The sequence below is a fragment of the Barbus barbus genome, assembly GCF_936440315.1.
Source record: "Barbus barbus genome assembly, chromosome: 42".
In the NCBI taxonomy this organism is placed as follows: domain Eukaryota; kingdom Metazoa; phylum Chordata; class Actinopteri; order Cypriniformes; family Cyprinidae; genus Barbus; species Barbus barbus.
In genome coordinates this window covers 16872075-16891691 of record NC_136720.1, presented here as the reverse complement: position 1 = coordinate 16891691, position 19617 = coordinate 16872075, and the positions used below count along the sequence as shown (strand labels likewise).

At 36.2% G+C, this 19617-nt stretch overlaps 2 protein-coding genes across 3 annotated transcripts in view; both read right to left on the bottom strand.

The window, feature by feature from the left end:
- Positions 1-3882: 3882 nt before the first annotated feature.
- LOC306861283 (overexpressed in colon carcinoma 1 protein homolog) lies at positions 3883-9980 on the bottom strand. Its single transcript, XM_079403468.1, has 5 exons — positions 9761-9980; positions 8446-8470; positions 7467-7627; positions 6006-6040; positions 3883-5653 (listed from the first exon to the last, which is right to left on the bottom strand). Exons 1-4 carry the CDS (start codon positions 9798-9800, stop codon positions 6036-6038), a joined length of 231 nt encoding a protein of 76 aa, XP_079259594.1. The 5' UTR covers positions 9801-9980; the 3' UTR covers positions 3883-5653; positions 6006-6035.
- A 4095-nt stretch (positions 9981-14075) lies between these two features.
- LOC306861326 (plexin-B2-like) overlaps positions 14076-19617 on the bottom strand; it is a 110965-nt gene continuing 105423 nt past the window's right edge. For both annotated transcript variants that reach the window (XM_079403532.1, XM_079403533.1), the window contains 5 exons: positions 16944-17091; positions 16788-16852; positions 16627-16702; positions 16103-16177; positions 14076-15979 (listed from right to left, as the gene is read on the bottom strand). In XM_079403532.1, the coding sequence (XP_079259658.1) occupies positions 15875-15979; positions 16103-16177; positions 16627-16702; positions 16788-16852; positions 16944-17091 (469 nt within the window). In that variant the 3' untranslated portion in view covers positions 14076-15874. The remainder of the gene's footprint in view (positions 15980-16102; positions 16178-16626; positions 16703-16787; positions 16853-16943; positions 17092-19617) is intronic.

Here is a 19617-nt window from a genome sequence, read left to right as displayed (position 1 = left end):
ATGCAGTTTTGTTTATCTTTGCGCCTTTAGAGCTCCCTACAGTTAAGTGAGTTCACTGTCGTAAATACATGACTATCGTAATTACAGTGGATAGCTGGACACGTGCATGTGATGCTGCCGTAAAGGAATCCACACTTTTTCGCGCAATTTCGTAAGTGTACCATAAGAATGAGATTAATATTTCAAGGTCATAAACTTACCTATAAATAATATAATTTTTAAAAGGAGGAATTCCTTTCATAATTGTTACTGACGTCACAAGCTGTACATACATTTTGTTGTGTCATTGGCTCTATACTAGGTAACTAGGTACTTTGGTCTTACTGAACATATGTGCATTATAATATCATTTTTTGGTGCATAGTGCACAACATCTTTTGTAATAGCTTAACAACATGTGCATTGTTACTGAATGCATTTTAAAATAAGTCCTTGCTTTAACTGGGTAAACAGAACAGCCCTGCGGAACCTCACTATTTCCATCCATGTCTGCACCAGTGTATTTTAATCAGGAAGTACATAACCTGAAAACCAAATTTAACTCTCCGTGTCTATTTTGAGGCCGGTATCGCTCTCGCCGTCTCTTGGGCCACTGGTGCACTTCTATGTGGGTTAGAGGAAAAAATTACATCTGCGGGCCTGTTCTCAGGATATTGTGAATGGCCAGTTAGTGCCCAAATCTGACATATAATACTCCACGTTTACTATTCCTTAACAAGCACTTAAAGCGTTCAGCTCAACTGTTTAATTATTAAATTATTAACAGCAAGCAACTGTTTAATAATTGAAAACCTAACTGTCTATCATAAAATATTATTCCTGATAGGTTTATACAAACGCCCATAGCAGCTCATAATGTAATATTAAGGTCAATGAAGAAATTGAGACATTAGCATTTAAAATGGCACTATGGCACCACCTTATGGTAGAAAGGCGTAATTGCATAAAATATATTGGGATTATATCACTTTAGATAAATATATTAAAGATATACAACTCATAGATGAATCGTATAATTCCTTATATAATTCCCTAATCACTTTAGACTGTGTGAGATATTTTAATTTCTGCCAGTCACACTGGTGGGGGTTTTCTAAAACCACAGGGATGTAAGCATGTGAGACTAATCTATGTGACATGTCAGAGATAATGTATGGAAAAGTTGCCTTTAAAGTGCCAAACCCAGCCATGAAGAAAGGCTATGATGCCTGCCACTGCTGCTGAAGTCTGGGTTTCACTGAATCATCAGGAGCATCAGTGAGACACAGAACCCCCGCAGAGCTCAGACAGACCCCCCGCCTCACATCTAACTAGAGCTAACCAGCTCTCTGATGAAAAAATGAAAAAAATATGTGAAATTGACAAAGAGAATGAGTTGAAAAATGTATGTAGAACAAATAATCCAAATGTATGCTCAAATTTTTGCCCTGCAATAATGACATAAGGGAATATATTTAATACAATACAAAAATAATTGTAAGTATTATTATTAGCAAGTGTCTCTTTAATCCAACATAAAGGGACTGATATAAAAAGAACAAACTGACATTGGCAGCAGTAATGAAATACAGCACCGGAAACTGCTTGTTAGCAATCCCTTTCTAATGTTAGATTATAGAGCACATTTGAGAAAGGGAGCTCATTGTGTTCTGGCAGAACGAATTAGTCCATTATGAGAGCTTACAATCATTACAGAACAAGTACAGGTGATAGAGATTCATACTGCATGCAAAACTGAACCCAGTCACTTGTATGTGAGAGACTGAGACAAATATGGCAATGTTTAACATGACATACTGAATAATATCTCCTTTCAAATTCATAATCACATTAATTTAACTTTTATTAACATCATGTGGAGATTAAAGACCTTTTGAGATAACAGTATTATGTAAATAATATTTATGCTGCACTGAATGACCTTAAATAAGTATTTTACTATATATATGTGTGTGTGTGTGTGTGTGTGTGTGTGTGTGTGTGTGTATATATATATATATATATATATATATATATATATATATATATATACACATACACTGTATTTATTTATTTATTTATTTATTTATATGACAGTTTTCTGAGAATTCCTGAGTACATAATTAGCTATAATTGAGATCTGAAATGCCATTTGTAATCAGTTTCTTCACATTGATTCTTTACAAGACACATTAAAAGCTGACATCTTTTTCCCTAAAGTATACATAGGGAAATATTAAATTACCAGATTGTTTTTAAAATTTTGTTAGACATTTTTATTTAAAGATGTAATGTGGCACTAGCAGCTCCAATAACAACTACAATATAAGAATAAGAATAATAATTTACTGTTTTCAATCAGGTTTTAGTAACATTCCTCCTCTGCCAGTTTTCAGATAAATAACAAGTCCTGCCTAAACTGACCCCATTGGTTGAACCAGTGTTGTTGCTGGGATGCTCAAACAAAAAGAGCAGTGCTTTAACAGAGCAATAGTGTTACACCATTCTTGGGGGAAAAAGCCCATCTTTAAAAAGTCTATTCAAACAACTGAGTAAAATCAGTAAAATAATCACACCTGACATTTTGCTTTTGAAGGCTCACTAAGGAGAGTCGCTGGTGACACTGTAGCCACTCAAGAAGCAGAAAAAAGGGTTCGGAGTAAAATATTTTCCAAGAAACGATTGCTTTACATGTGAGGTTGCTGGTGAGAGCTGCACCTGAGAAACACATTCATTTTTAGAATCTCTCATCTGTGATGTGTGAAAGAGCTTTCACACACTTGAATGCTCTTACAATATACATGCTCTTGAGTGTTATTATCTTACAATATACACTCACTGGCCACTTTATTAGGTACACCTTGCTAGTACCGGGTTGTACCCCCTTTTGCCTTGAGAACTGCCTTAGTTCTTCATGGCATACATTCAACAAGGTGCTGGAAATATTCCTCAGAGATTTTGGTCCATATTGACATGATAGCATCACACAGTTGCTGCAGATTTGTCGGCTGCACATCCATGATGCGAATCTCCCGTTCCGCCACATCCCAAAGGTGCTCTATTGGATTGAGATCTGGTGACTGTGGAGGCCATTTGAGTAAAGTGAACTCATTGTCATGTTCAAGAAACCAGTCTGAGATGATTTGAGCTTTGTGACAGTGCATTATCCTGCTGGAAGTAGCCATCAGAAGATGGGTACACTGTAGTCATAAAGGGATGGACATGGTCAGCAACAATACTCAGGTAGGCTGTGGTGTTTAAACAATGCTCAGTTGGTACTAAGGGGCCCAAAGTGTGCCAAGAAAATATCCCCCCACACCATTACACCACCACCACCAGCCTGAACCATTGAGACAAGGCAGGATGGATCCATGCTTTCATGTTCTTTACGCCAAATTCTGACCCTACCATCTGAATGTTGCAGCAGAAATCGAGACTCATCAGACCAGGCAACGTTTTTCCAATCTTCTATTGTCCAATTTTGGTGAGCCTGTGTGAATTGTAGCCTCCGTTTCCTGTTCTTAGCCGATAGGAGCGGCACCCGGTGTGGTCTTCTGCTGCTGTAGCCCATCTGCTTCAGGGTTCGACGTGTTGTGCATTCAGAGATGGTATTCTGCATACCTTGGTTGTAACGAGTGGTTATTTGAGTTACTGTTGCCTTTCTATCATCTCTAATCAGTCTGCCAATTTCTTCCCCATTCTGATGCTCGGTTTGAACTTCAGCAAGTCGTCTTCACCACATCTAGATACCTAAATGCATTGAGTTGCTGCCATGTGATTGGCTGATTAGCAATTTGTGTTACCAAGCAATTGAACAGGTGTACCTAATAAAGTGGCCGGTGAGTGTGTGTGTCTATTTACATAAATATAAAAATTTGTGGTCAGAAAGCTTTTATATTTTTTGAAAGAAATTAATACTTTAATTCAACAATAAATTGACATTACATCAAAATTACAGTAAAGATAAACTAAAGATTTCTATTTTAAATAAATGTTGTTGTTGTTTTTAACTTTGAACATCAAAGAATCCTGAAAAAAAAGGATCACGGTTTCCACAAAAATATTAAGCACAACTGTTTTCAACATTGATAATAATAATAAATGTTTCTTGAGCAGCAAATCAGCATATATGAATGATTTCTAAAGGATCATGTGACACTGAAGACAATGGCTGCTGAAAATTCAGCTTTGCCATCATAATAAATTCCATTTTAAAATATATTACAATAGAATTCTTTTAAATTGTAATAATATTCAATTACTATATTTTTGATCAAATAAATGCAGCCTTGGTGAGCCTAAGATACTTTTATTTTTTTTATCTTATTGACCCCAAACTTAAGTGTTAAATAAATAATTATATTACTTTAATGATGCATTTATAGTCCTTAAAATGACCAGTGCATTCTTCAAAATTCTTGCATTTTGGAAAAAAATTTGGAACAACATGACAGCCGAGTCCGATCTCATGGATATTTGTACATATTTTACAGGGTGGCTAACTTGTACTATTCGTATGAATTTCTACGAATGACCTATACCTAACCCTACCCCTAAACCTAGCCGTCACGGGGGTTTAGACAAATCGTACTAAATCGTACGAGTGAGGTCGTACGAATTAGCCACCTCGTAAAATATGTACAAATTGCCATGAGATAGCGTTGGACAACCACATTTCAATCTGGGTCTCTTTAAGAAGTGAGGAAAGTGAGTTCATGGGCGTCATGGGAGTTCAGCTAGAACCCGTGTCATAGTGTCGGCTCACATCCTGCCATCCCTCATAAATTGGTGTCTCATCCAGCACCTGCTGTGGCACAGTCTTTCTCTCCTCATCTTTCCTCCCCTGTGTCACAGGAGTGAGTTCCAGCTGACCTGACGCTGAAAAGTGCGAGCGCTGGCCTACTTACACAGTCCTCGGAGTTCTCTTAGGTCAGGCGCTACTAGCACGGATACCCTCGTTTTAAAACTCGGCTCTCAGTGGGTTACTCTAATTGGATTAGCGAGATGGAGGGACCTTAAACCCAATCACAAACACATAACCCTTGATTTCACCTTCAGAAGACAGTGCAGGGCTTGAAGAAGCACTAAGAGGACTCACCTGACAGACCAGCAACAAGGCACTTTAAAGGCACTTCATGTACCTATAACATTACACTCACAAAATGGATTTTTTTCTTAAGACTAGAGAAGAGTGTCTGAAAGGATGTGGATCATGTTGAAGGAACAAAAACACAGACTAGTGAGTGCATAAGTAGTGCCTTAAGAGTCTCATTTCCCCCTTGTAAACCACTTGACCCATGTGAAACCTCTTAATAAATGTGACACATACAGAGCAACATCGTATGGGAATATGTTTGAGCTCAGAGACACATTTTTAGCATCTTCATTGCTCTGTGATTGTCATTAACACCTGTGTGTCATTGGCCTGAGAAGCAAGGTGCTGGTAGAACTTGTCTTTAAAAGCGCTGAGTGATGCTAACAAACTCAGATTTATCTTTGACCTCTGACCTTGTCAGCAGAATTAATTCCAGTTCAGTTTTCAGAGCGTTCAATTAGTTGATTGGCTCTCAGAGGATTCCGGCGAGTCCCATCGAGCCAATCAACAATGACGAAAATTGCGTCCTGTTGAGATTATGCTGCAGCAATTTTCAGCCAAGATTCCCTCTGGAAAGCCCTGCGAGTTAAATAAGAAAGTGAGCAGTCAATATACACACAAATACATTTTGTATCTGTCCAAAAAATCTTTCTCTGATCCAAAGGTAAGTGGCCATGAAGAACCTTGAATATCCATTCATTGAGTCATGTCAAACAGAGTTGCTGCCTATCACTTTTTACAGTTAGGTTCCCTTAGATGCTAACTGCCTATGTAGGCTGAAGGCAGCTCTTGTTTCATCATATGATGTGTGTTGTTTGCTTTGCTTTTTTAAAGATGTAAAATTAAACACTAAAATGTGTAAGAATTTTAAGACACGATGCTAATTGATCAATAATGATATAATTGTGTAAGAAAGCAAAGATGGGCTTACCGTTATCTGTGCCTTCAGCTCCGAATATCATTATTCTGTTGATGAAAATATACATTAGTTATAGTTACATACATGCACACACAATGTTAGTATTATTTTATATACTATTATAATAAATGCTTTATGTTCAGTTTTCATTTTAATTTTATTTTTAGTAATTAAGTAATTTGGCTGCACTGATGTGTTTTCTCACTTTTCTTTTTTCTAACCTTTTATTTGTATTATTTCAGTTTTATTTTTGGAAGGCAAATTTTAGTATTTCAAAAATTAGTTTTTCATCTAATTTGTGTTTCATTTTATTTCAGTTTTATTTCAATTACTGAAAATGATTTTAACAAATTTAGTTTTAGCTACCTATAACAACACTGATGGTGTGTTTCCCCTCACACACAAACCTTTAGCTTTGTTAGCACTCTATTTGGCACTCAGCACTTTCCGCTTTCCCCGCGGAGAGATATTTCTCCAATTAACACATCCCAGAACCTCCAGGAACAACTCACACACACACACACACACACACACACACACACATAAAGTGTCTCAACTAACACTACAGTCCTAAATAGAATTCATTGCTTTAATTTAAGGTTTTTATAAGAATTCTCCATGTCTCTGTTAATTCTTGACATGAGACCAGAGAGAATTGAGGAAATTGGTTTCCATTGTGCGAACAATGAGTTTCAGGAAGAGGAGGCTGATTCTTAGGACACTGAAGCTTCATTCTGACTGCATTCACACTTACACTTCCTCTAGTTTTCTTTCTCTTTTAAAATGTGTATGTCTCATTGGATTAACAAGGTATGGAGAGAAAGAAAGTACAAAAGTCATAAATTGGTCTATTTTCGACATAGAACATCATGCCACTTTGTTCACAGATAAGCACTGTTCTTGTTTAAGGTGGCATCAATTTAACACATCAACTGAGAGATTTGAACAGCAGAACATACTGCTATAATTATTACTACACTGACAAAAGGGAAGTGGTGTGTGGCCAAGTATGGTGACCCGTACTCGGAATTTGTGCTCTGCATTTAACCCATCCAAGTGTACACACAGTAGTGAACATACACCCGGAGCAGTGGGCAGCCAATGCTGCGGCGCCCGGGGAGCAGTTGGGGATTCGGTGCCTTGCTCAAGGGTCTCACCTCAATCGTGGTATTGAGGGTGGAGAGAGTGTTGGTTATTCACTCCCCCACCTACAATCCCTGCCAGACCTGAGACTCAAACCCATGACCTTCAGGTTACAAGTCCGACTCTCTAACCATTGACTGTCTATCCATGACTGTCAAAAAAAAGGGATTTACATATTCTTTCATTAGCTTAAAGCTGAAAAAAATACAGAAAACACTGTTTTTGCTGCCTTGCAAGCACTGATTTTTTACTTCTGGACATGCATTTGTTTTCGTTTTCATTTTTTAAGAAATATGTGGAAGTGCATGTAAAGCTGGGTTTGTCTCTCACCTTTGTGTGTGGAGGGTGTTTGTCCGGTGGCCACATTGCTGAGGTCTGCAGGTAAGCCCACATACACTCCACCATAGTCCCTCCTCTTCTCATCGTCCACAGATGAATCATCCTGCCTGTGGGCCCAGAACCAGAACAGAACCAAGAGATGATCCGATGGGCTGATATAAGAGGCGAAAAACACAACTTAGAAAAGTTTGTTGCTTTATTATCTATATTAGTGTGAAAGAACAAATAGCATGTATGAGTGACTACATTTGACTGAAAAAATGCATATCTGGCACATTGTGTGGTTCATTAAGTCTTGAGGGGTCATTATGCATCTTTTTGTTTTTGAAGAGATTATCCTGCAGAGAACCTTGATTAGAAGCTATTTTCATTTATATAATCAGAGTTTTTTATTGTTATTATTGAGTACTCATATTTGGAATTATTACATTTTAAAATGCTCATAATCAGATTTCAGTCACTTTTATGGATTACATGATTGCACATTATTCATAAAATGGCAGTAAATTATTGATAATTTATTGATTCTCTCTAATTCGCCCTAATAATTTTCTCTTTAAAGAAAAATAATGTTTAGTTTCCAAAAATCCTACGGTGTAATACCATTTAGCTTCATTTAGGCTTCTGAATTTAGGGAAAAGGCAATGGTAATGTAGGTTTAAAACAAGTTAGGTAAAAAAAAAATAATAATAATAAAAAAAGATAATGGAAAAGTGATCTAAAAATGAGTCAGTATATAAGTAGATTGCATCACTAACTACAGTTTTCATCATGTAATCTGTAAATCACTACAATTTAAAAGTAATCTACCCAGCACTGTGTATTTTCTGTGTATATTCACATATTATACATATTTTATTATTTTGTTATTATTTATTACTATTATTTATGTTTTTATTTAAATTACAATAACTGCAGTGGCAAAACTGTGGGTTGCACAGTATATTTTTGCTGTTCTGGCAATACTCACACATCTTTGGCTGACTCAGATGGACCTGTAGAAATCAACAAACACACAAATTAGTCATGCCACATGCTCCTTGATTGTTAAATATACAGTATGTACACTGAGTAATTGTAAAAGAACATATTTATTGCTCTCTGTAATCTGATTAATCTGCTTAACACATAAAAACACAACCCCACATTTCGTTTGAAAGAAAACTGATTAAAAATAAGTGCAATTAATATGTTATTAAAACGTAATAAAGCTATAAGAAAAGTGTCGTCGGGCAGATTTTTGTTCGCTGGTATGGCGAGACCTCCGTCCAATGTCTGGTCAATCAAACTATGAGTCATCAAACAAACACTAATGTGTGTGTGTGTGTGTGTGTGTGTGCAGTTCTTAAAAGTTAACTGACAGGTGGTTATGTGTCTATTAATACCATAAGGTTTATGAATGGAAAAATACATATTGGCTAGCTCTCCACAGGAATAATAGACCATAGTCTTTGCATACATCATTAAATTACAATCAAGCATAAGATTACATTCTGTACTTTGATAAAGATTATAACTTGAAATAAATGGAAACAACATCTGCACTGATATGGCTAAAAATCCATGAATTCCTGCAGACACAAGTCTGATTTATAATGCAAATTAAATCTCTTCATCACCCTGTAATGCTCAAAATGCTATTCAAAATGACAGTGTGTTTGATGACTCCACTAAGACCCTCACAAAGCGCTTCATATTGATTCATACCACGGCTCCTGTTTGTTTGTGTGTGCGTACCCATGTGAGATGACTCATACTGAAGCGCTGTTCAGATTGCGGTCTAACTCTGCTGATTTTTGAAGAATGACTGAGGACAGAATGTTCACACACACACATCCAGCCGAGAGAGACACCTTAGTCTCGTAAGCGGTTCACGGATCATGCAATCCCCTCACAGCAGTGTAAACAAACACCATTCATGAATATCATTTAGTCTTAATAGACCTCCAAGCACAAAACACCTGACCGCACTCAAAGAAAACCATCTAACTGTTAAACAACTGTTAGGATATATTTGATCCAGTTAAATCTTCAAGGACCGAGTTGAGTGAATCTAGATGTGTGAAGGAATCAGTCCTGACAGACACTCAGATCTCCCATTCACAACATGAGAGCGTCTGGCCAGCAGCCAATGGTTAGTGGAGAAGAGAAAGATGACTGGATGGTTAAACTCACATGAGCAGACATGGGTTTGTTTACAGGGCCCACACACATCAACAAACAGACTCTCTCTCTCACACACACACACACACACAGACGTGAAGGCAGAAAAGCAGCACACTTACCTGCAGGTGTGCTGGCAGAGGTGGAATTCCCACAGCCCATGCTTCAAACTTTGTCAAAGTCAATCAAAGAGATGGAAAGAGGAGAGATAGTGCTGAGGGCAATGAGAAGGGAAGAAGAGACCGAGATTACTGGAATTAGAAGAGAGAAGGATGAATGTAGGGATGAGGAGAGAGTGAGGATGAGGGAAGTGGGGTCTGATGGCTGAGTCTGAATGTGTCTGAGCTGCTATATTTCCTGCACTTCCCTTGAGTCTCTGAGAGAGAGAGAGAGAGAGAGAGACAGAGAGAGAAAGGGGAGGAGGGAAATGTAGGTGGTAAGAAGTATTCCTCCACCCTGGCAGGGTTGCCCAGGTAACAGAGATTGTGTGTGTGGAAGAAGGCTGATAACAATGAGTGCAATTTCATATTCTCTTTAAATCAATGGTTCTTAAACAGGTGCCAAAGCCAAAGAAAAAACATGCATGTTGATATGCTCGAAAAAAATAAACAAAAACCCTTGTTTTTTGTATGCTTTGCTATTCACACATTACTACACGTCTAATCAAAAATATTAACATATAGTATGATAATAATAATTTAAAATTATTAAAAATAATAATTATACAGTCATTTTAAACAAGTGTAAATGTGCATTGATTTGTTTTTTGCCATTTTTATTTTGTCCCTTCAGCAACTGTCAGCAGAAAATATTTGTATTGCATATGTTGAGGTTTTCTTTCCACTCTTCATAACTACTGAAGTAAAAGTGACTAGTTAGTTTTAAATGACTAAGAATATCCATAATTGCAAATTCTGCATCCGAAAAACGTCTGCACCATCAAGAAAATAGCTTTATTACATATATGCAGAAGTACAAAAAACATAAATGGCTAGAAATACTGTCTTTAAGTGACAAAGGTTGTGTACCAGTGATGAACAACAATAATTACAGTGATGTAACAAATGGTAGAATGACAGATACTGTATAGGAGGGTAGCTTCTTAGTAGCAGCATACGCCACAACACACAGTAAATGTCTCATCTATGTTCTTAGCCTTTTCCCAGTTGTTTTAGCAGGCAGATGAGGACATTGTTCTGGTCTGAAATGGGTCTCTGAGTCATGTACAACACAAAACAAATAAAACAGGACATTTTGCTGATAAAATGAATGGAAGGTCTGACCTCTGCCACACAGAGTATTAGAAAAGATTCAAGACTACAGCACACTGCATATTATCTGTTATATATGGAAGATTGCTCATATTAAATCACATTTGAAAGATTGTCAAAATTGAGAGATAAAAGTTCACTTAAAATATGTGGTGGGAAAAACAATTGTGAGATGTAAACTCAGAATTTACAGTAAAAAACCTCAAGATAACAGGATGTAAACTTAATTGTCTAAACAATTTAAAGATAAAAGGTCACATGCAAGATGAAAGGTCACATTTTTTATTTTGTTATTTTAGAAGAAAAAAAAAGAATTGTGAGGTGTAATGGAACATTCAGAGAAAAAAAGTTAGAATTATGAGCTGTAAACTAAGAATTGCAAGAAAAATTGTGAGAATTTTTATCTTGCAATTCTGACTTTTTTTTCTTCAGAATTGCAAGTTTATTTCTTGCATTTCTGTCCAAATTGTGAAATAAAGATTAAAAAAAAAATTATATGGCAAAAACCATGATTTACCATAGTACCCAAGGTTACTATAGTTATCTGATGTAGGGTAGACTGAGTACATTTGAGACGTGTGTACAGTTGAAACACTTAAATAACTTGCGTACACAAGAACCCTGAGCAGTGCTTTTTGCTCCACACATGTGTTTTAGTGTTCTCTTTGACCGTGGGAAATTGGACATGTGTGCATCTTTCCACTCTGAAGATGTTGGCAAAAGTTTTTTTTCCCCAAGGGGAGATTTTCATTTCACCATGTCCCTTCCACAATGAATAGCTTATTATTTTATGATTGTTAAACTTAACATATATCAAACGCTACTCTGTGCTCTAAAAATAGACATATTTTATGACATTGTGCCATGCCAGGTCTTTTCATAATCTAGAGAAACGTGCGAGCATGTCAGTGGGGTACTGTTGAGACTGTATCAACTGTACCCAGATTGGTGTCCTTTTGCTTCACATGCATGTCTACCCTACAGTAATGTTCGTATAATGGAAGCTTTTAAACTTGGGATGCACGTGCACATCTATTCTTCATTAGCAATGCAAATTATAAGATCTGTAAAGTTGTCTTCATCCTTTAAAGGTGGATAAATTTTAGCTTCTAACTTATTTTCTTCTTCTCTCTCTGTATTCAGCCGGTAATGAGTCATACACTTGGCCTTTTCACAAGCGTTACTTCCCTTCACCATGTGCCTCCACTTATATGAAGATTAAAACTCCCTGAGAACGCTTAATGCTTTTTAGAGTCATTAGGTCACTCTACTACTCCATTTAGATCTTGGACTAGTCAGCGTTATTCTTAGTCACGAAAAAAAATGCTGTTTTTATTTTTGTACTTTCCCATTACAGGAGCAGTTAATGATATCGCAGGAACACTATTAATTGATTTTTCCTTCCTTTTTTAGACTAGAATGGGTGTAATGAATGATTTGGGGAGCAGAGCGCAGTATATTAACATGTGTTTGTAGCTCATTTAGGTAAACAGATGTGATACTGGCCTTCTATTCCTGGAACAAAACACCAACATTCAAAATATACCACACAAAATGGGTAAAAAAGAGTTTCAAGAGGTAGTATCTCAAGAGGAAAGCACTTGAAAATAGCTGGAAATTGAAGCGAACAAACAACTCCAGCACAACAGCTAATTTAATGTCCTTTAGCTTGTTGTCCTTCAGTAAATGGCGTCAGAGCCTCGTCTTTAGGAGTTAACACATATGTCCATGTTTGACTCACACCGGGGACGGGAACTGATCCGTGTCCCAGTTTGCCCTGGAAGCTCTCAGGCCTTCAGGAAGGAACATTCAGGAGAAAACAACAATACTTATAATACTTATAATAAAAACAAAGTGAAATAGTTAGTGGTGTGGAGGGGGCTAGAAGGAGAGAGAAGGTTGTGCAATCTCTCTTTATCTTTTTTTTTTTTTTTGTAATTGCGGTCTTCGCATTAATCAGCAGATCAAGTGTAAATAAACAATTATAAATATTCTCATTTATCGCTCCATTCACATACTCAGTTCCAGACCAGATTTCAATCAGTGTTCCTTGCCAAAGTGCAAAGAAAAAAATGGCTTCATTTGGCACTATTTTTTTAGCGGAGGAAAAACAAATATATAAGCAAGAGTGCTTTTATACTGAATATGAGCTATAGTGCAACGCCAAGTCCAACTACATTTGAGTTCCTGTACTTAAATTTACATACTGTAATAGTTTTTAGCAATATTTTGATATGAGCTTTCATTTTTACATTTTCATTTTAAATTTAAGTGAAATGTTTTAGAATTTGTTTTAATGTGATTGACATTTTGGTTAGTTTTTGTTACTAGTCTTTATAAAATGTATTTCTGAATAGTTTAAAATTAGTTTGATTTCAGTTATTTTAGTCATCAAAATTTAATTTAGTTCCCAAAGCAACAATTTTTTTTTTTTCATTTTATATTTTACTTTAGCCTTTTTTTCAATTAACAAAAATGTTAACGATAACACTACTGTGAAATTACATATTCATGCTAGAATTTATTTTAGACTGGTGCATTCATTTCCTGGAAGGCACATCCAACACATTAACACTGACAGTAATGGCTTGGACATTATACAGTACAAACCATTTACAGTCACTCCCACCTTCTGCACAAAGTTAATGTGATGGCATCCTAATCTACATACATCACAACTACAATATCTTCCTTTAGTATTGGTCTCTAGACCAAAAAGCAAATGCTTTCAAATACACTTTTTGTACTTGATTTATTGACCTGGTCGTCTCTAAATCTCAACATTTGGCCCATCAGTTGTCTATTGTTGCTTGAAAACAAACATTTAGTGTGTTGGCCACTGAACAAACTCCGACTGCTAGGTTACTTAAATATTAATCAAACAGACTATACAATACTAGTTAGTATGACTGAGTTTTACCACTCATGTAACAATAAAACAACTGATTAAAGCAAATTAAGAAAACAACTCACCCCAAGTCTTACCTCATTTCTGAAGCCATCTTATGAGGCTCAATATGGGACAAACATCTCTCGGTTTGGCCCTGGAGAGATTTCAGTTTTCAGACAAGGGCTATATAAGAAATTATTAGTGTTTAACATTATTTAACAGGCCAGCATTTAAAGCAGCAGCGAAGACTTCTCACAAAAACACAGAAACATAACTAAGGTCCCTATTGCAATTTTAATGCAGACACAATCACCACATAATTGATCATTATTACTCATATTTGTAAGGCACTACCTGGTAAAGAAAGGCAAACAAGAAGCTTTACAATAAGCCATTTACACGGTCATAGCTAGACAACACAGAAGAACTGGCAGGAAGAGCGAGAAAAAGGAGAGAAGAATATGAAATATTGGCAGTTGGGCTATATTTACAGTTCAAAGGCATTTCCTGCTGTGTCCATCATGCTCAGAATGGGCGGTGCCAGCCTCTGATTGGCTGCAGTGCGACTTTGTCACCGCCTACCAAAGGCAACACGAGTCACACTAGTAAAGCTCGTAAAGAAACAGTATAATCCTCATTTCCCTTTTGTCATTAAGCGTGTGAAGTGTTTGGCACATTCAAGTCAGAACATACAGGTAGGAAAAGCGTACCATTTACAAAAAATGATGTTAGAAGACTTACCATCAGCTGCCTTACCATTATATCTTTCTTATTAATTAAATTACACTAGATAATTTGATACACATAAAACAACAGAAGCTTAAGATGGTTGCGATCAGCTGCAAACAATTTATTTAAACTTTGGTAAGCTCTAAATAAAAAAATATAACAAAAAAAAAGAATTTTAGTACTCAAACTAAATGAAAACTCTATGATTTCATGATTTATTTGGCATACGAGTCGCTCTCAGTCCATACTATTGCTGTTAAGGCAAAGTCACGATCGTCCGTATTTCATCATCACATTCCAGGAAATTCTCTACCATATGTGAGTGTTAAATATTTCTTAAGAAAGGCAACCAGCAATGCAAATCAAATATTGTTGATTTAAAATACAAAATCATACCTGTCATAAAATAAGGCAAGCAATGTGTCGAAGTGCACATATATAAAAGCAAAGATGGTACAAAACATAAAAACGCAACTGCTGGATCAGACACAAAAGCAAAGGGAGATAAAAGCTTCTGTGGCCTTTGTTCTGAGTGTCTGTCTGTCACGGATCAAATGCGCTTTCGTCATGTTTCTGAGACGTGGACAGGCGCTCGACAATTATGGCCTGTTCTTTTGCGCTGTGGCTAAATTAGAATCTGACTTGATGACATTTCTGTACGCAATCACTGATAAAATACACCAAAAATACTTGGGAGGGACAAAAGAAGCACTGGCTCGGACGTCAGCATCACAAACACCTACACAAACCAATAGTGGTACCACAAACTGAACCGTGAGCCAATGGCGTCAAAGAACCCACAGGATGTGACATCACTGCACAGGAATGAGAGTGGCACTTAAAATACACAGGAAAACAAAATAGTGGGCTTCCACGGAAACAATAATCAATCTGTTTTATCTAAAGCCTCTCGCAGCCTTGAGTGTAAAAATATATTTACATATAACACTATTTTAATTCATCTACACAGGAAGAATATACTGAACATCTGATTATTGGCATAGCAGAACACAAAAATAAATGCTGGGTTTTCATTGTGCAGGAGCTGATCTGAGAAGTACCATAGTGAGTTTTCCTTCTCCTCGACGTTTGTGATGTTCCCCTCAGGTCAGAGTATATTCTATTGGTCCCTCTGAATCAAAAGCGAAGCTGAAAGCCGTTTGGAGAGGAAGGGTCCGCAATTAATCTGTGTTCCTCCTCGCTTTATCTTTCACTCGGCGGAGCGGAGGCTCCATCAACCAGAGTCCTCCAGAAGGGCTGTTCGTACATTTGAGCCCATTAAATTGAGCTCTGTCTTGGATTTAGTGGCACTTCCATCTCCTTTCTAGAGTCTGGGGTCCTGGACACTAAAGATCAGTCACTTTATTCTCCAACGCGGCGGCGATCTGCTGCAGTCTGAGGGTCAGCTGTTTGCTTTGGGCGGCAGGGTCGTCCTCCAGCGATGAGATGATCTGTGGATGGCATGGAAAGTGACAGAAATTTGTACCTGTAATTTGTTGATCTCAAGAAAAAAAAGTGCACCATGGAAATGACTGTCGTTCAACACACATCCTCTGATGTGCAACAGCACCTACCCCATCGTAGTACTTGCTGGCATACTGGTAAAGCTGGTGCAATGCAACCTGGGTATTCAATTTATCTGTATGAGACTAGAGAAAGATAAAAAGTTACATTTGGTGTGTACAAAAACACGCATGAAACAATATAAAATACAATGCAATAAACAATATAACATAAAAAAATAAAAAAATACAAATTACATAAAATAAAAAAATAAACATGATAAAATATAAGAGAAAATTACATTACATAATATGTACATAAAAAAACAAAAAAAAAATACTGAAATAAAAAGTTAAATAGAAATAAACAAACTAAACCAAATAAACATGAAAAATTAAAATTAAAATTGACTAGAAATTACAAAATTTATATTAAAACAAATACAAAATGCATATATAAAAAAATATATATAAAAATATATATATAAAAAAAAAGAAAATAAAAATGACAAAAAATGAAAATATAAAATATAAAAATAAAAAACAAATAAAATACAAATTACATGAAAAATAAAATAAATAATAAATAAACTTACACGTGAAACTTCTGCAAGGTGTGTGTTCATGTCTTGGTCACTGACTGGAACCATCTGACGGATGCCTTTGTAATAACTGAAGAGCACAGAGAACATCAGTGTTGTGTTTTTTTCAATTGTTATTACGTGCATACAAACTGATGAACAGAACAGAAACCTACTCATCAACCATCTTCTTGTAAGTGGAGATTTCCTTTGCATAAAGCAGTTTGTTGCTGGGGGACTCCTGTGAAGGTGAGATCAAGAGAGTAAACATGACACTGAATGAAATGAAATGATAGGATTGATAAACTACACCTTCAACTCTTGCTGCTCACCCGGGTAAGCTTGTGCTCAGTCTTGGTGCAGGCGTCCATGAAGGTCTGGGCGATGACAGACAGAGAGGCGTCCACCACTTCCGTCACATGAACGTCAAAGATGAAATGAGGATTTTTCAAAATGTTTACCCAGAACCGGAGAGGCAGACTGAAGAAAAAAAACACAAAGAACCACTTACATTTATTTATTTGCATATGCATTCTTATTAAGTGACTTGCAAGGACAAATCAAAACAAAAAATGTAACAAAACACAACAAAAAACAATTGACAAGCAGAGAGATTTTTTTATTTAAAAAAGGACTGTTAGTATCAACATTTATAAGTGGACTTCCAAAGTAAAATAAAATAAAATATAAAATAAAATATAGAACTGCAAAAACACAAATAAATAATATATAAAATATCATATATAATAAAAAATAAATAAATCTAAATAGTTTGAAGGACAGTGTAATTTCTAATTTCTTCAAATTACATTATTTTAAGATACTCAGGGCACAAATGGAGGTAAAATATCAGGATAAAACCTGCCCAAATTTGTCAGTAACACTAAAGGCGAAATGAAAACCCAAGATAAAACAGTTTTTATCTAAAGTCTATCTGTTAAATTAAGCACAAAGTACCAATCAATTTAGCTTAACGAAGGTGACCACAACAAACCTTCTATAGAATAGAAATGTCATTTTATTTGAACAAAGGCATTGTTTTTGTTTAAAGGAATGTAATAGCTTTATCTTCATTCCTCCAGAGGTGTTTTTAATCCTTTGATCTAACGCCTGTATCAGCATCTCCGCATTCAATCACAGAAAATCATTTTTCTGAGTTTGGAGTAAGATTTTAATATAACAACGTCTCGGCAGCCCTTATGGGAAAGGAGCTGTGAGCGATCCATACAGAGTCAATACCAGAGTCCCGCTGGCCTAGACTCAGAACAAACCCTTGAAAACAAATGAAACCATTTTCCGTGACTTACCCAGCAGTCACGGTTCTTCTGCAAAACAATAACGAGAGGGGTAATTTAATGGGCCGCTGATGGCAGCGGATGAGAGTGGAGATGTGAAAGAGAAGTGCACACTTCAAGCACGCTGATGCAGACTTCACCTGTCAATCTCTCTGCTCATCGAACAAGACACACTGAATATTTTATCAGGGCTCCAAAAAGCCTGCATAATTTAATCTGCCAAATTATAAAGAGTTTGGAGCATTTCCCTTAAGAGTTTTCACATCTCTGCTGCACAGGACAATTTATTATTTATTTTGTGAGAACTGTAAAGTTCAGAATCAGAATCATCTTTATTTGCCAAGTATGTTTACACATACGAGGAATTTGTTGTAGAGTGAGGAAGAAATACAGCATGACATGAGGAAAGAGGGGGGGAAAAAAATAATTCACAGACTATGCTCCTTTGGGAGTACAGTGTGAGAACAGGAAAAACACCCCAGCAACAAAAAGCACATAGTCAATCAACAACATAGCCCCACGACTGCAACAGGGGAGGTAATCCAGTTCCGGCATGCAGCCATTCTCGGCGCCGGTCGGACCCGCTTGTCAGGCTGGCGGTACAAAGCGGCGAAGGCAAGGGATTCGGGGTGGGGAGGTGAATGCATATCTGTATATATGTGCGTATATGTGTGTGTGTGTGTGTGTGTGTGTATGTATTTGTAGGCCTGGAGAGCCGCCACGCTGGCATTCAAATCAAGTTGTCTCAGTCCGCAGTTGTGGTTAGTTATACGTGTTAGTTGTGGTTATTTATACGTGTTAGTTATAAGTACCTAGTTATAAATAGACACTTATTGTAGGCCTATTATAATTTCTCCCAAAAGTTGTGTTTTAATGCAATTCATTCAAAATGAAAGTTGTCTTTTTAATCGCGAGAGCTCATGGGTCCAACCAGCATAATATTCAGTACCATAATTGATAATGAAAGACAAGTAAAGACGGATGGCTGTCATGTCTGAAAATGTGCGCAGCTGCGCTTGTGAGGATGCATGAAGCAGAATGCTGGCTTTAGTCACAGAAATGATGCCTGTCACTTTAAACAACCACCTCCTGCTGTGCACACATTTTACTAAATAATAGTGGCATCCTACTCTATATGATGTATACATACACAACACTGGTTTATGTTAACGACATAAATTGAATTCATTCAGATAATGCTGAATCAAAATTTTAGGCTGCACGGATTATTTGTCATTAATCCTCATAATATAATATAATATAATATAATATAATATAATAGTACAATTAGTTATTATTATTATTATTATTACTAATAATATATTTACATGTATCTACTTATTGTATATAATATACAATATACATTTTTAATTAAATACAAGTATTTGCTATTAAACTTCAGAATAGAAAAGAATAGAATAGAATATAAGCAGCAGCAAATTAACTTTAAGAAACCTTTTGCGTTTTTCCCATTCAATGAAAGCCAAAAGGGTGAATTTATAGTTAATTATTATATAAAAAATGTAAATAATATATTTATAATACTGTACAATAACAAATTTTAAGTGTACATTATAATAATATAACATAACATGAGTCCAATGTTGTTTCATACTCCACTGAATTTCATTGTATAATAAAAAAAAAAAAAAAAAAAGCTGACATTCTTCATAAAAATAAATTTTTTTTTTTTAGTGGACTGTCCCTTTAA

What these genes read in the sequence shown, in the direction of transcription:
- LOC306861283 (XM_079403468.1), bottom strand. Translation starts at nt 9,800, where the DNA reads ATGGGCTGTGGGAATTCCACCTCTGCCAGCACACCTGCAG. An exon ending in CTCTGCCAGCACACCTGCAG is followed by an intron (nt 8,471 to 9,760) that starts GTAAGTGTGCTG and finishes TGATTTCTACAG; the next exon opens with GTCCATCTGAGTCAGCCAAA. An exon ending in TCTGAGTCAGCCAAAGATGT is followed by an intron (nt 7,628 to 8,445) that starts GTGAGTATTGCC and finishes CTCTTATATCAG; the next exon opens with CCCATCGGATCATCTCTTGG.